Here is a 14,867-nt window from a genome sequence, read left to right on the forward strand (position 1 = left end):
TGTTTTTTCTCATTATATATATATATATATATATATATATATATATATATATATATATATATATATATACAGTATATACTTGATTGGTAAGCAGCTGTGTAATAAATAAAGTAATGTACAGTCAGCTGGTCATTATTACCATATAATCCACATCAACATGATGCAAGACTGATATATATGATAATGGCCAGCTGATTGCACATTATACATTATACTATGGATATAACTGCCATATGTTGCTCCTCACCATATGCGTGACTGTTGATGGAGCACTTGTTGAAGATCATGATGTTCTGGGTGAGGGTTCCTGTCTTGTCACTGAAGATGTACTCCACCTGTCCCAGCTCTTCATTTAGTGTGGTGGTCCGGGCCTCTGCTGCTGTGTTACTACGGCTGCAGAACATCCGCCGGTCCCAGTTAATGAAATAACTGTGACCCAGACGAATCACCTCCACACTAAGAGATTCAGACCGATGGAAAGAGAAACAGACGGAGGGTTATCATCACAATGCAAATGTGACCTGCTTTTCAGTAGAAACACTCAAATTGACTGCAGATCTCTGACCACATGGCAAACTCACAACAAAACACAAAAATACACAGTTTTCCTGTTCTAAAGACATAGGTTATTTAGTATGCAGCTGAGACAGACAATGGCACAACAGTCTACCAGACCATTAAAAGCAAGATTTCATTTCTAGAGACTTCACAAATCTGTCAGAAAACTGCAAAAACTGATTTTGGGTATGTGCATGCTGTGCCATGCTGCAGTTCTTCCTGTACGAGTCTGTACCAGTCAGAGGTGGGTTAAATTCACTGGACCACACGGCAGGGTTAGAGCTCATTCAGAAAGGTTCGGTCAGGATTTTAGTGGTGTTATATGGACTGTGTTATACGGGAGGCTGTTGTTATGTCAGAGAGAGAAAAAAGGGTCTATGGGGTCTATCTCTTACCTGTTAGGGAAAGTCTGAGGAAACATGAAAACAACAAAATAAATCAAAATAAAATAAACAGCAGAATGCATAAAGGATGCATTAAGCATAAAATGAATCTAAGCTAGTACTTCCCCCCAAAAAAAGTACCTAAATCAAAGAAGAGAAGTAGATTATAATTGGAATTTTCATGAATATGATACACTTTGGTGTCTAATGGTGTTATTCATATACTATTATAGTTTTTATTAATGTTTTAAATGAGCTTTTATTTTATTAGCTTATTTTATATATTATGTTTTAAATGAGCTTTTATTTTATTAGCTTATTTTATATATTATGTTTTAAATGAGCTTTTATTTTATTAGCTTATTTTATATATTATGTTTTAAATGAGCTTTTATTTTATTAGTTTATTTTATATATTATGTTTTAAATGAGATTTAATTTAATTAGCTTATTTCATATATTGCTTGTAATTTAATTCGTTGAATTTTGTGTAATTTTATTATTTTTTCATTTAGTATTATTATTTTTTTAATTATTCAGATTTAATTTACTGCGTTTATTTCAGTTCAGTTTGTTTACATTTTTTTCCCAGTTAGTAATTTTAATACTTCAACTTAACCTTATTTCAGTTAGTTGCCAAGACAAAATTTCAAATTTTCGTCTATTTTCAGTTTTTCATTTAATATTTAGATTTATATTTCAGTTAACAAAAGTGTTTTTAATAATTTTTGATAATAACCCTGATATAACAACAACATAATTTTAAGATAAACGGTTAAATTAATATTAAAATAATTGTAGTAAAAATGTTCTTTGAATGACTTAAAATGTAATGCTTAGCATTGTTTATCCCTAAAAACAAAAATCCAAAAAGTCCTAAATTGGATAATTGGAATAGTTGACAAACCTCATATAAAATAAATAGGAAATAAAACAGCTCATATGAATTTTACATTTATGTTCAAAATATTGTATTGCTGCAGTCCATTATTCAAGTGCCACCTGAACAGTTCCCACTGGATAATTCATCCTTTTCCCTCCATTACGACATTTCTCCCTCCACATCTTGCTCTCTCTCACCTGACATAGAGGGAGATGGGCACGACTGTGTTGAGGATGATGACATAGGACCAGAAGGACAGGAAGGCTGAGAACAGGAAGTTGTCCACTGGAGGGTCCCAAGGAAGAAAGCTCTGGAACAGAGCACCCACTTCTTTTTCCCAAACTGCATTTCCTATGGCCAAGATCACTCCCATACACACCAGGAACCCAAAAATCTGACGAGGGGAAAATGACAAACATTAATTTGGAGAGTGTATGCTGTTTATATATTTCGGTTCGATAATTCAGCAGAGGTTTGTAAGTGAGTGTGTTTCTCACCCACAGCACCAGTGTATTCATCAGTCTGTCTATACTGGTGCGCTTGAACTTAGTCCGTCCACTATTCTGCATCAGTTTGGTGTCAGGACCTGAGGTGCACCATGACATGTTAAAATGAAAACTAATCACACACACATATTCACATAAACACATACACCAACCTGCGAAAATAACAAGGCCATAGCAGGTCTCTGTGTTGCGCAGGACGCAGCCGCGAAGCAGCATGTTCTGGTTGCTGAGGGGGTATTTGCAGTCTTTCCAATACAGAGTCCCGCAGAAACGGTCAAGCTTGTTGTTGGGAGGCTCACACACCACTTCTCCTGAACATACACACAGCCCGTGTGAAATATCGAAACAGTATTATTTTATGTAATATGTGTTATGACCAACTGTTCAGCATCCTTGGTCTCGGTACAACCTGTGAGCTTTGGAATTTTTTGTTGTTCTTTAAAAACAGGAAGCGTGGGTGGTCTGTGCTGACACATGTGATGGTGTGTGCGTGTGTGTGTGTGGTAGTATATTGTGTTGGATGTTAAAGAAATGTTGCTGAGAAACTGTCCACCACATAATTTACTTTCCGCACACTTTGACTCACTGTATCTTTTGTTCTCGCTTCCTCCAGTAAACTAGCTCATAGTGGGGTCAAACAGTTGTTGCACTTTTGCATTTTCAGCGCATCTATTCACTAGCCCATAATCACATTTATCCTGACGTTATCTGCGCTGGTATAGCATTTCATCATGCATACTTAAATTAAGTCATTATTTTCAGAAATGTCAATTTAACTTTAATTATACATTTTATTTATTCAATTATACATTTTATTGTATTCATTATTTTATTTTGCACAGATTTCTTTTGGATGCGTTTGTGCCGTTACCTACTTTGCATAATTACTTTAGTGAATCTGTGCTAAAATATGTAATTAAACTGTGGTTATCAGTGAGTGCAACTCACACAGGAATGCCCCCAATGAAAATATGCAATTCCTTTTATTGCCTTTCTATTTTTGTTCCATAAACGTCTGCAAATCTGAAACATACCGCATGCAAACAAGTTCCCTCATTTATCAGTTCACAATATTGCTCAGCTGTTTCTTTTTCTTACTAGTTCACTTTCTCATTTCCACTCTGGCTAACTTTCGCATCAATACCAAATCACATACCATCAAACCGGGCCAGGTTATTAGGATCTCCCAGCTCTGAGGTAACAGACAGAGACTGACGCACCTTCATGTTCGTCTCGCTGTGGCAGAAAAATTCATTGACATTTTATTAAGTTGCACTGGAAGTATGAAATCATGTTACACAGCAAATTCGAGAAAAAAACACAGTCATACCCATCCAGTTCTGCAGTTTCAATGTAACAGAGGCCATGTGGTTCACTGCTGGACAACAGGAGCAGGTCAGCCTGTAACACATATACAGTATACATCAGTGCTATTATTAGCTGAAACTATTCAAATGTTTTTGTTAATTAAAATAAGCTGAAATAATATAAATGATAAATATTAGGTGAAAACTTATTCCAAATGCAGCATTTCTAAAGCTGACACACTAAGATTACTAATTTGAAAATAAAATAAATGAAAACTAAAATTGAAATAAAAATAAATCTAAACAGTAATATTTAAAAAAAACAAAAATGAATAAAAACTATGAAAGCACATGACAAAATTACAAAAAATAGAACTAAAATTAAAATGAAATTTGAGTAGTACACAAAGGAAAGCTATTAAAAAATATCACTAAAACTATAATAGTATCTACAGTATATCATCTTAAAATAACACTGATATACAGTGAGACCAAACTGCATTTAGCATATTAACAAGACACCTAAACTGCATCCTCGAGAGTCAGGGTTACATAACCAGAGGCAGAATCAGCTAATTAGACCTTGGCTACTGGATCAATATCACAGTGCAGTATTCAAGAGCAAATGCATCAGACATTGATGCGTACATGACCCTGAATTACTGCAAGTAATGTCTGAGACTGCTGAGCTAGTAAAGAGTCTTTTTATTTTATTAAACCAAGTTTAATTAATTAATTAATGTCAAGAAGGACTATAGAGGAAAACTCACTGCCACAAACTGGTTGTTCTCCAGTTTGATGATGTCTCCCACTCTGACATTCATCCATTTCTCCTTCTGAAGACTGAGAAAGTAAAAAAAAGTATAGTATATATATATGTGTATGTGTATGTGTATGTGTGTGTGTGTGTGTGTGTGTGTGACCCTGGACCACAAAACCAGTCATAAGGGTCAATTTTTTTTAATTGATATTTATACATCATTTGAAAGCTTGAAAGCTAAGCTTTCCATTGATGTATGGTTTGTTAGCATAGGACAATAGTTGGCCAAGATACAACTATTTGAAAATCTGGAATCTGAGGGTGCAAAAAAAATCCAAATATTGAGAAAATCACCTTTAAAGTTGTCCAAATTAAGTTCTTAGCAAAGCATATTACTAATAAAAAATTCAGTTTTGATATATTTACAGTAGGAAATTTACAAAATATCTTCATGGAACATGATCTTTACTTAATGTCCTAATGATTTTTGGCATAAAAGAAAAATCAATAATTTTGACCCATACAATGTTTTTTTGGCTATTGCTACAAATATACCCATGCGACTTAAGACTGGTTTTGTGCATAAACATACTAAATATTGAGCCAACAGTGCTTTTATGCCATGGACAGTCACTATCCACTCGGCCACATTTATATTTTTTGTAAACAACATTTATATTTTCTTGTAAACAATGTAAAAGGAAGTGCGTATATTAATACGAGACTCACATGCCACCGATGAGGACCTGAGACTGACGGTTATTCACCTGGTTGTCACTCTTGTGACGAAACTGTGAGAGAAACAGAGATGTGTGTGAAATGTAAGTGTCTGATGGTGTTTTCGTGTGGTAGTTGTGTTAGGTGATTAGCATGAGTGTTACCATATTTCTACGTGGAGGGGGGCTTGGCAGTTACAGTAAGTTATAAGTGTGTGTGCGTGAGACTCACATAGTCATCGGTGGCATCTTTAACTGCAGTGATGCTCAGCACCAGCACTAAAGGCACAATGGTGGTGAACCAGGATAATGAGGAAATCTGTGGAATCAACTGAGACAAACACGTACCCACAATTACTTTTTAAAGCATTTTTATAGCACTCACTGACTCACCTACTAGTCTTACTAGTGTAATTAGTGTGAACATGTTCTGTCAAAATTACTGTTCATAAGCATCCATGAGCTTGCTAACTGTAGCCTTTAGGAATGGAGGAATATTGCCATGGTCACAGCCATGAAACCATATTTCTACGTGGAGGGGGGCTTGGCAGTTACAGTAAGTTATAAGTGTGTGTGCTTGAGACTCACATAGTCATCGGTGGCATCTTTAACTGCAGTGATGCTCAGCACCAGCACTAAAGGCACAATGGTGGTGAACCAGGATAATGAGGAAATCTGTGGAATCAACTGAGACAAACACGTACCCACAATTACTTTTTAAAGCATTTTTATAGCACTCACTGACTCACCTACTAGTCTTACTAGTGTAATTAGTGTGAACATGTTCTGTCAAAATTACTGTTCATAAGCATCCATGAGCTTGCTAACTGTAGCCTTTAGGAATGGAGGAATATTGCCATGGTCACAGCCATGAATTGACCTTTACAAAATAAATTACTTTTTTTCTCTACACTTGTAATAGCATTCAAAGTAAGAATTCATTCGAAGTATATACCTGCAGTATGAGGAGAAACAGGAAGTAGGTATTGGCAACTTCCTGGAACTGCTCAAACAGGTTGACTGGAAGGAAGGTAATGATGTTGTACTTTGAGGTCATGATACAGTTGCTCTGTGGACAGTGAAAGAGATGATGGGGAGAGGTGAAGGAGATGCAGAAGAAAACTGTACACTTAAATAATCTATAGTATATTTATGATGTATAGGTTGTATGTGCGACTTACAGCATACTGGAACTTCTCATTGTACTCTCTATCGTTGGCTCGGACTCTCCTTTCCTCCTCTGTGAAGAAAACAAACACTGAGATGTAAAAATTGCCTGAAATATATAAAATATAAAAAATAATGTTGATGCCAGTGATAGACCATTACAAATGAGTCTTAATTTTTTCCCAGTTAATGTCTGGAAATGCTTCCTCAGTTTCAACCAAGTGATTTGCTTTTAAAGGGGTCATATGATGCAATTTCAATTTTTCCTTTCTCTTTTGAGTGTTACAAGCTCTTGTTTCCAGCCGGACTGACACATAAGATACAAAAACACTGCTTGTATCTGAGAAAAGCTCTTTCTTTTGGTTCTCTCGTCTTTTGACAGAAATTGCAGAAAATGGCTGTCAGATTCACTTTGCTATGCATCTCTCACATCCTGTGCTCACAGCTGCACAGTTTTTTATGCTGGGTAATGGCCACTCCATGTGAAAGCCTGTGTGTGTGTGTGTGTGTGTGTGTGTGTGTGTGTATCACATCATATTATCCATGGGTGACTCGCTGCATCTTTTTGGAGGAGACACGTTCCTCTGCTCTACCCTGCTGAAAAGATCTTAGACAGCATGAATTTCCAAACACTCTAGATTTACTGATGGACCAAGGAACTGTTGAGCAAAACACCCCAATTAGATCTCTCCCCTGAAGACAAAAGACAAAACTTTCATTGTGGTAGTTTGCAAGAGGCTTATTATACAGACGAAGATATGTTGAAGCATTTGGTTGGTCGGGTTTCACTCTGTGCTGCTATAATATTGATGAGAATCTTGTACAAAAATAAAAAGACTGACCTCATTACTCCCTGCTCAGGAGTGAGAGAAAGAGGTCTGATGAATGGCCAAGAGCTGCATCTGCACCATTTACATGTGCATCAAAAGGTCAAACCCATAAACCCATGCACGCGAATAGATATAGCCAGTCTGTAGTCATGCATTTCCTCCTGCATGAGCCCTTCACACCTGCTCTGGTCCTCTGCTCAGTCACCGAGACTCTCTCTGCCTGTGGTTTCCTGTGTTAAGACAGCTTGGCTCTCTCATATTTCGCCACTATAATGGACGATTTATATGCACTGCCCACATAGTCAACACACAGCAACACACTGAAGCAAGCACTTTAAGCTACCACAAAAAAACCCCATCTATACACCATCAGCAAAAATTGCACATTTGTGACCCTGGACCACAAAACCAGTCATAAGGGTGAATTTTTCGAAATTTATATTTATACATCATCTGAAAGCTGAATATATAAATAAATATTTTTTTTTCCATTGATGTATGGTTTGTTGGGATAGGACAATATTTGGCCGAGATATGGCCTTTAAAGTTGTCCAAATTAAGTTCTTAGATATGCATATTACCAATCAAAAATTAAGTTTTGATGTATTTACAGTAGGAAATTTACAAAATATCTTCATGGAACATGATCTTTACTTAATGTCCTAATGATTTTTGGCATAAAAGAAAAATCAATCATTTTGACAAATACAATGTATTTTTGGCTATTGCTACAAATATACCCCAGCGACTTATGACTGGTTTTGTGGTCCAGGGTCACATTTATCCTATCACTGGGGCAGTACCTTTAAAAGTACACCTTTGTATTCTTAACTGTATGAAGCGAAGTAGGTCAGGGTACTAATGTGCTCTTAAAGACAGAAAATTCTGTCAGCATTTTCTAACTCTCATGTCTTTCCAAACTGGCTTGTCTTTCTTTCTTCTGCAGAACACAAATTAAGGTATTTTGAAAAATGTCTGTTTTATTGGTCCATACAATGAAAATCAACGAGGTCCAATGTTGTTTGGACCTCAACGTTGTTCAAAATCTTCTTTTGTGAAAAAGAGAAAATCAGATTACGCAGGTTTGGAATGACACGAGGGTGAGTAAATGATGACAGAATTGTTTGGGTTAACTATTCTTACGTACCATTCCTAGGGTCACTTAGGTCAATAATGCATCAGGTTAAAGGCCGTTCACACAAAGTATTATAACTATGAAGTTTTAATAATCATTCTAATTCTATGAAAATAGGAAAGTAATACCACAACTAAAATGATAATGAGAGAGGAATGGGAATCACTTTCAAACAATTTTTTCAGCTGCTGAATAATAAAAACTTTGAGATGCAATCAAAATCCACCCAACTTTATTAAGCCCAAGCATTTAAAGCTGCAGATGTAAGATAAATAGAACATTATTGTGCATTGGTGTGAAGCTAATATAGTTATCAATACAGTAATCCTTTTATTCAGCAGTCTTGGTGTGAATAGGCCTTAACACATTTATTCTCAGCATTTGTAACACTGTACAGTGCATCTCCATTGGTAGCTTGGAAATGAGTCATACTGTAAGTTTACATCAGCTTAAGTTTGATCATTTGCTTGAACGTATTGTTCCCTGTGTTTGTTCCCGAGTTATGCAATCCTTGTGAATCTTGCTTACCAGTAAAGAACATTGTGTTCCAATGATAGGCCTAATAAATGAAACCTGTATTTCTCTAAATACTGCATTCATTTTTGTTTTCATGAAACAGGATACAATGTTTGGAATATTTCCAGATTTATCAGGGAGTTTAACCTGATATCAAGTGATTTTGTATACTAGTTATACATATTTTATATGAGTTGGAGGTTCAGTCCTTGCACTCAATGCTGCTGGGTTAGTGTTGGTCTTCAGTAAACTCTTTCTCTCTCTCAATTGACTGAAGCAACTTTTGTCATTGTTGACACGGGTCACCGGACAAGCTGTATACTCCATGAAATAAACAAATAAAACAGCTTTTTCAAGATCACAATTCTAAAAATTTAGCATTTTGATGTCCTTCATATACTGTACATCATAAAGTTATCTATGGTAGTATCATACAAACATGAATAACCATGAAGGCTGACTTAGTCTTTATTTAACTCACTCCTTCCTTTATTGTATTTTGAAAAGCTAAAACCTGTATCGGTCCTCTCAGCTATCCTTATGCTATCTCCTTACTGTCCCATCACTCATCATACTATACTCTTTCATCTTCTCCTCTCTTCCTCAAGGTCACGTCTTTCTACCTTTGCTCATGGCTATCTGTTGTACTCTCTGCCTCTCTGTTAACAGTCCTGATGGAAAACCACACTGCTGCTGCCAGAGTCTGAGAGTGCATTACCTGCCTATTGGCTGCCAATGACATAATGGCATTGGCCGTTGGAGGGTCTGGTTCCATCCGGAGAGCACCTCAGCAAACTGGGCCATTAAGCACTTTTAACACAGCGTCCTTACTAATACAGCCAAGGACAAGCGAGAGCCGCAGTGAAACATTGCTTGTGTGACGTTTCTCAAAAAAGAGCCGTTGACAGAGAAGGAGCGGTTATTGTTGTGATTCAGCACTACTGCCAAGGACATCCGCTATGCTAGCTCACAAATCTGTGCAAATTCAAACAGACCAGCAAGTTATGGATGTGCAGTGCTGCAATACATATGTCTGTGTAAGCTAGTGGTGCATAGACTTATCTGAAAGTCATGCAAAGCTTTGTTGTGATTGACATGATGCTCATTTTTTACCATGATATTATTCATTTATTCAAAAATACATTAAATACACATTGAATACATTTCTTCTATTATAAATCGTTTTTAATTTCTGAAAAGTATTCTGGCATAGACCTAAGTCTCCTATGCTCAGCAAGGCTGCATTTATTTGATGAAAAATATAGTAAAATATCTAATATTATGAAATATTATTCAAATTTAAAATAACTGTTTTCTATTGTAATATTTCTATTTTAATTTTATTCTGGAGATGGCAAATCTGAATTTCCAGAAGCCATTACCTAAGTCTTCCGTATCAGATATTTGAGAATATAATTTTTTGAGAAGGAAAGGTTAGTTAAATATTTCGCGATACAATGACTTAAAAACATGATGGTATAATAATGAATCATTTATGTTTTTTTAAATAATAATAATAATAATAATACAATTTTCTAACGTGGAAAAAAAACTTTTTAAAAAATGATTCAAATGAGATACTCGCATGTATTTATGGTTTTACCAGATTTTTTTCTTGAAAATTATATAAATGGTTTTTCAAACCATATGAATCTAACAGGAAAACAAAGAGCATAAAGAAACGTACACGTTATAAAACACCTTTTTAAAGTTTTCTTTACCATGGACACTTGTTTTTTTCATTGACTTTGAAGTCTGAAGAAAGAAAAATTTGAGCAAAGCATGACGTGAGAGAAATACAAGTTCAAATAATATAGACTCTTCTCAAGTTAACAGCAACTTTGCCTTTTGATATAAAAAACAATCAATTGCTATCAAAGGGAATCTTTCAGTCAGGTCTCAAAAATAGCACACATTTAATCAAAGTGTCAAAGCAACATTAAAGCACCACTGAGGTTTCTGTTGTCTCCACTATTTCAAAGCATCTGTCTCATTTAATGTCTAAAAGAGACAAGCCACAGGCTCAAATTAGCCTCTAAGTGGGTGAGCTAATTGCTACTGTACCCCAACCTTTTTGCACACAGCAGAGGAACAGCCAGAACACGAGCCAAATGCATGACTCCATCCTTAACAGAGGCCAAATACTCACTAATGTTTTCATGTAAATGCTTGCATTTGCCTAAAGAGTTATTCTCTTAATTTACTGCTTTAAAATTGTAGTTCACTCACATTCTCCTGAAAAAGATGTATGTTGAGAGAACGTGTACTATGCTTTAATGCCAAAACATCTGCTGAGCATCATGAAGCATTTGTTTATTTGTTTAAAGGGGTCATATGATGCGATTTCAATTTTTCCTTTCTCTTTGGAGCGTTACAAGCTCTTGGTGCACTGTAAAAAAAATTATGTAGTTTTTACAAAAACAATTTGGCAGCTGTGGTTGCCAGAATAATTTTGTAAAAAATACAGAAACACATTTACGGCCAAAAACTGTAAATTTTACAGTAATTTACAAACAAGAAAATTTGAATGTAAACCAGTAAATTCAACAATGCACACTGCTATTAAAATCTGTTTTGTACCTTTAACATACTGACAACCACCATATTAAAGCAGGTGGTAAAAGAGAAAGCCACATGAAGAATCAAAGCTCATCACAAGAAACTTAGCCACAAGCAGATGTATATACTAATATAAGGTGCACAGAGTCATTCATGCAAACACAAAACACCATCATGGTAACACACATTATACTTAAATAATGCATTAAACCTTCATTAAACAACAGAAGATGTAACATAAAGCCCAAATATACATAACTCTATGTTTCCCCTAGGTTTACGACTGGGGGGGTGGGGGGGGCCCCTATGAAATATTTTATTTGTCCAACCTTATGTTTTATTGTAACCAAATTCTGTTTTAGCATGTCTAATTTGAAAGCATAAAACAAGTTTCATTTATTCTTACAGTAGCCTTATGATTTTTTTGCTCAGAAATTCTGTGTTGTGTATTTACATTTTGTTTTAAGGCATAAAACATTCATTTAATCTATCTTTTAAGTAATGAAAATTAAATTACATTTTTTGGAAAATAAAGGTCATTTAATATTACAATTAAAACATTGAAGAAATATTGAATGCTTATTCCTTAAAAATAAAGTTTTAATAATTTTAGTAGTAGTAGAAGCGGTCTGTTACGTACATTCTACTCAACAATAGTAATATATTTCTGCCAATGCCCTCAAGTTAAACCAAACTTTTATTTTGACGGGTTGCCGTGAATACCATTACATTTCTGTGTGTGTATGACATGATGATAGTTTTCTGAAATGAAACGGTCAAATGCTAAAGAAGTGACTCTCAGAGCAGTTCTGGAGATGTTGTTCGTGTATTTATGTCCTCATGGCAGAGGTTAATATCACTGGAAGCGTCACCAGCGTTTCAGTACGAGTACTACACAAAACCGCGCGTCTGCGCCATTCATTAACACAGAGACACGCAGAATTCATATTTGAATATGAATCGAAGTGGGCTTACTTGTGTGTGTGTGTGTGTGTGTGTTTGAGCGCGCGCATCGGGCGGAACTCCGCTGTGCGTGATACAGAGAGCGCGACCATAACGTGGAATCTGAAATGACATGCCGTCCTGTAAATAAGATAAATAACATAAGGCTATTTAGTTTGCTTAATGAAAGAACAAGGTATAGACATGTTCTATAAGAAAGGTAAATTTAAATGACTTCTGTTGTGATCTGGAGCTACAGAGAAAATATAATTAAATAAAATGACCTTGACCTTCAAGGGGGGAGGGCCGCCCTCCTAAAATAATGGCAAACACTGTAACTAATAACAAAACCTTAAAAAAAAAACATGATCATTTAAACAAAATACTTTCAAATGTGGAGTGTCATGCAGGGAATTCTGGGAATATCAGTTTACAGTTTTTGACTGTAAATTATACATTGATCTGTTATTTTTATTTCTAAAAACTGTGAAATGAACAGCATTTTACTGTAAAATTACATGAAATGTCTGGTTAGATATTTTACAGTTTTTCCCTGTATATAGTACGGGAACTTACTGTTAACCTATTAACAGTTTTTTTCCGTAGCGTTTTTACAAAATGTTACAGTTAAAATTACACTTATTTTTTACAGTGTGCATAAAAAAGATCTGTAAAGTTGCAAAGACTAAAGTCTCAAATCCAAAGAGATATTCTTTATAAAAGTTAAGATTCAACCACGCCTACCTAAAATGGCTCGTTCTAACACGTCTATGTCACGATGTGGGAAGATTTGCATAACGCCGCCCAAATGTTCACGCAAAGAAAGAAGGCGTAACTTTTATTCTCGCTGTAATATTGTTGCCGCCGCCGCCGCCATGTCGTGAAGACACGTGTGTGTTTGTGTTCTGTGTGTTTCGTTGTGAAAGTGAAACTACTTTGTTTGGCCTTCCAAAATAGGACGATATCCACTTCATCACGCCTAGAGCTGATCTGTGCTGGTCGCTGAGGAAATACATCAACTTCGCGCTGTGGATCGCCGGATTGGCTTTCACCATGGACGAAGCGGAGTCCAGCCTGGGGTCGTCTCATGTGGTTGCCACAAGCACACCGGCCGCCGCTCACTCAAGTCGGCCTCCACTCACTCTAGGCCGCCGGCCGCAGCTCACTCTAGCCCGCAGTGTGTGACGCTGTGTTTAGTTGTGAAAGCGAAACTACTTTGTTTGGTCTTCCAAAAGAAAAAAATCAGTGGTTAAGTTGTATATCCAACACTGTTCCAGAACAGCTCAACCCAAATATTCCGATGTGTCCAGCGCATTTTATGGAGGACTGTTTCCTGATCGTGGAAGAGTAGACTACAAAGCCGGCTGTTCTGACTCACAGACTGTAAGTACGTTTTTTATATTTAAAGAATTTTCCACTGACGATTCAAACGCGAGTTTTGAGCAGTGTAGAGTATCGCTTGTTGTTTGTCATTTCTCCGATCACAAATGTAGACATGGTTTTATGTTAACGCGGCACGATGCAATGTAACGCGTAAAAAGACAGTATGGATGCAACAAATGCCTCGTTTATAATTGGTTTTTAATGTTTTTGTCTCGTCGCTCCGGCCGGAAACAAGGCATCACAGTATGGTAAGGGGCGTAACATTTCCGTCTCACGCTTGAGGTATTCGGACAATCACAACGCACTGGATAGCTGGCCAATCACAGCACACCTCGCTTTTCAGACCGATGAGCTTTGTAAAAATCGATGCGTTTCAGAAAGGCGGGGCAGAGGAGAAACAATAATGTATAGTATGTGGAAAATAATGTGTTTTTTTAACCTTAAACTGCATAAACACATTTCATTACACCAAATACACAAAATAATGTTCTTTTTAGCAACATCATATGACCCCTTTAAAATAAAGCAAATGATCTCCACATGACCCTTCACTTCATTTCAGTCTCTATGCACCATTTGCTTGCTTTTGCTCTCCCTCCTCTTGCAGTCATGCTCCCATTTCCCCATCCCTTCTTCTATTGCCAAGTGCCTTCATATGCCCACCATACTTGGCCACAAGTCACGTCACTTTTTTTTTATCTGGCTGACTCATCTATCCATATCGGAAAAAACTTTTCATCTCTCACTATCAGTATTCCTCCTTTTTTGTAATATATATATATAGTGCTTTTAACAATACAGATTTTGTCAAAGCAACTGTACAGCATTAATTAGGAAAATAGTGTATCAATAATGCAAAATGACAATAGTAAACACTAAATTTTCATCATTGAATTCAGTGATGTCATCATCCAGCTCAGTTCAGTTTAAATAGTGTCTGTGCAATCTTTTCTTAGCTGGACTCTCTGAGTAAAGGAATTACTGGGGTTCACATAAGGACAGGCTACACACCTACTGACTGCATCTCAGAACATTTCACTCTAACAGAACACATGCATTCAGTGCGATAAAAATAAGCAAAAACATGTTCCATAAAGGCTATTTTAGATGTGTGTATGTATGTATGTAACCACAAAAAGCACTTGGAAAACTGCACGTATAAAATAAATAAATAAATACAACTTTTGAGTATTTAAACTCTCAATTCTACAGGATATTGTTC

General features: G+C 36.2%; 1 protein-coding gene across 1 annotated transcript in view; it reads right to left on the minus strand.

The window, feature by feature from the left end:
• Positions 1-14,867, minus strand: part of LOC107596105 (phospholipid-transporting ATPase ID-like) — a 38,798-nt gene that overhangs the window by 21,568 nt on the left and 2,363 nt on the right. The window contains exons 2-12 of the mRNA XM_016286727.1: positions 6,295-6,353; positions 6,069-6,182; positions 5,702-5,800; positions 5,127-5,188; positions 4,408-4,480; positions 3,661-3,731; positions 3,487-3,566; positions 2,483-2,641; positions 2,322-2,410; positions 2,022-2,218; positions 241-456 (exon numbers count right to left, since the gene is read on the minus strand). Coding sequence (XP_016142213.1) covers positions 241-456; positions 2,022-2,218; positions 2,322-2,410; positions 2,483-2,641; positions 3,487-3,566; positions 3,661-3,731; positions 4,408-4,480; positions 5,127-5,188; positions 5,702-5,800; positions 6,069-6,182; positions 6,295-6,353 — 1,219 coding nt within the window. The remainder of the gene's footprint in view (positions 1-240; positions 457-2,021; positions 2,219-2,321; positions 2,411-2,482; positions 2,642-3,486; positions 3,567-3,660; positions 3,732-4,407; positions 4,481-5,126; positions 5,189-5,701; positions 5,801-6,068; positions 6,183-6,294; positions 6,354-14,867) is intronic.

The sequence above is a fragment of the Sinocyclocheilus grahami genome, unplaced genomic scaffold, assembly GCF_001515645.1.
Source record: "Sinocyclocheilus grahami isolate Dianchi unplaced genomic scaffold, SAMN03320097.WGS_v1.1 scaffold11.1, whole genome shotgun sequence".
Lineage (NCBI taxonomy): Eukaryota > Metazoa > Chordata > Actinopteri > Cypriniformes > Cyprinidae > Sinocyclocheilus > Sinocyclocheilus grahami.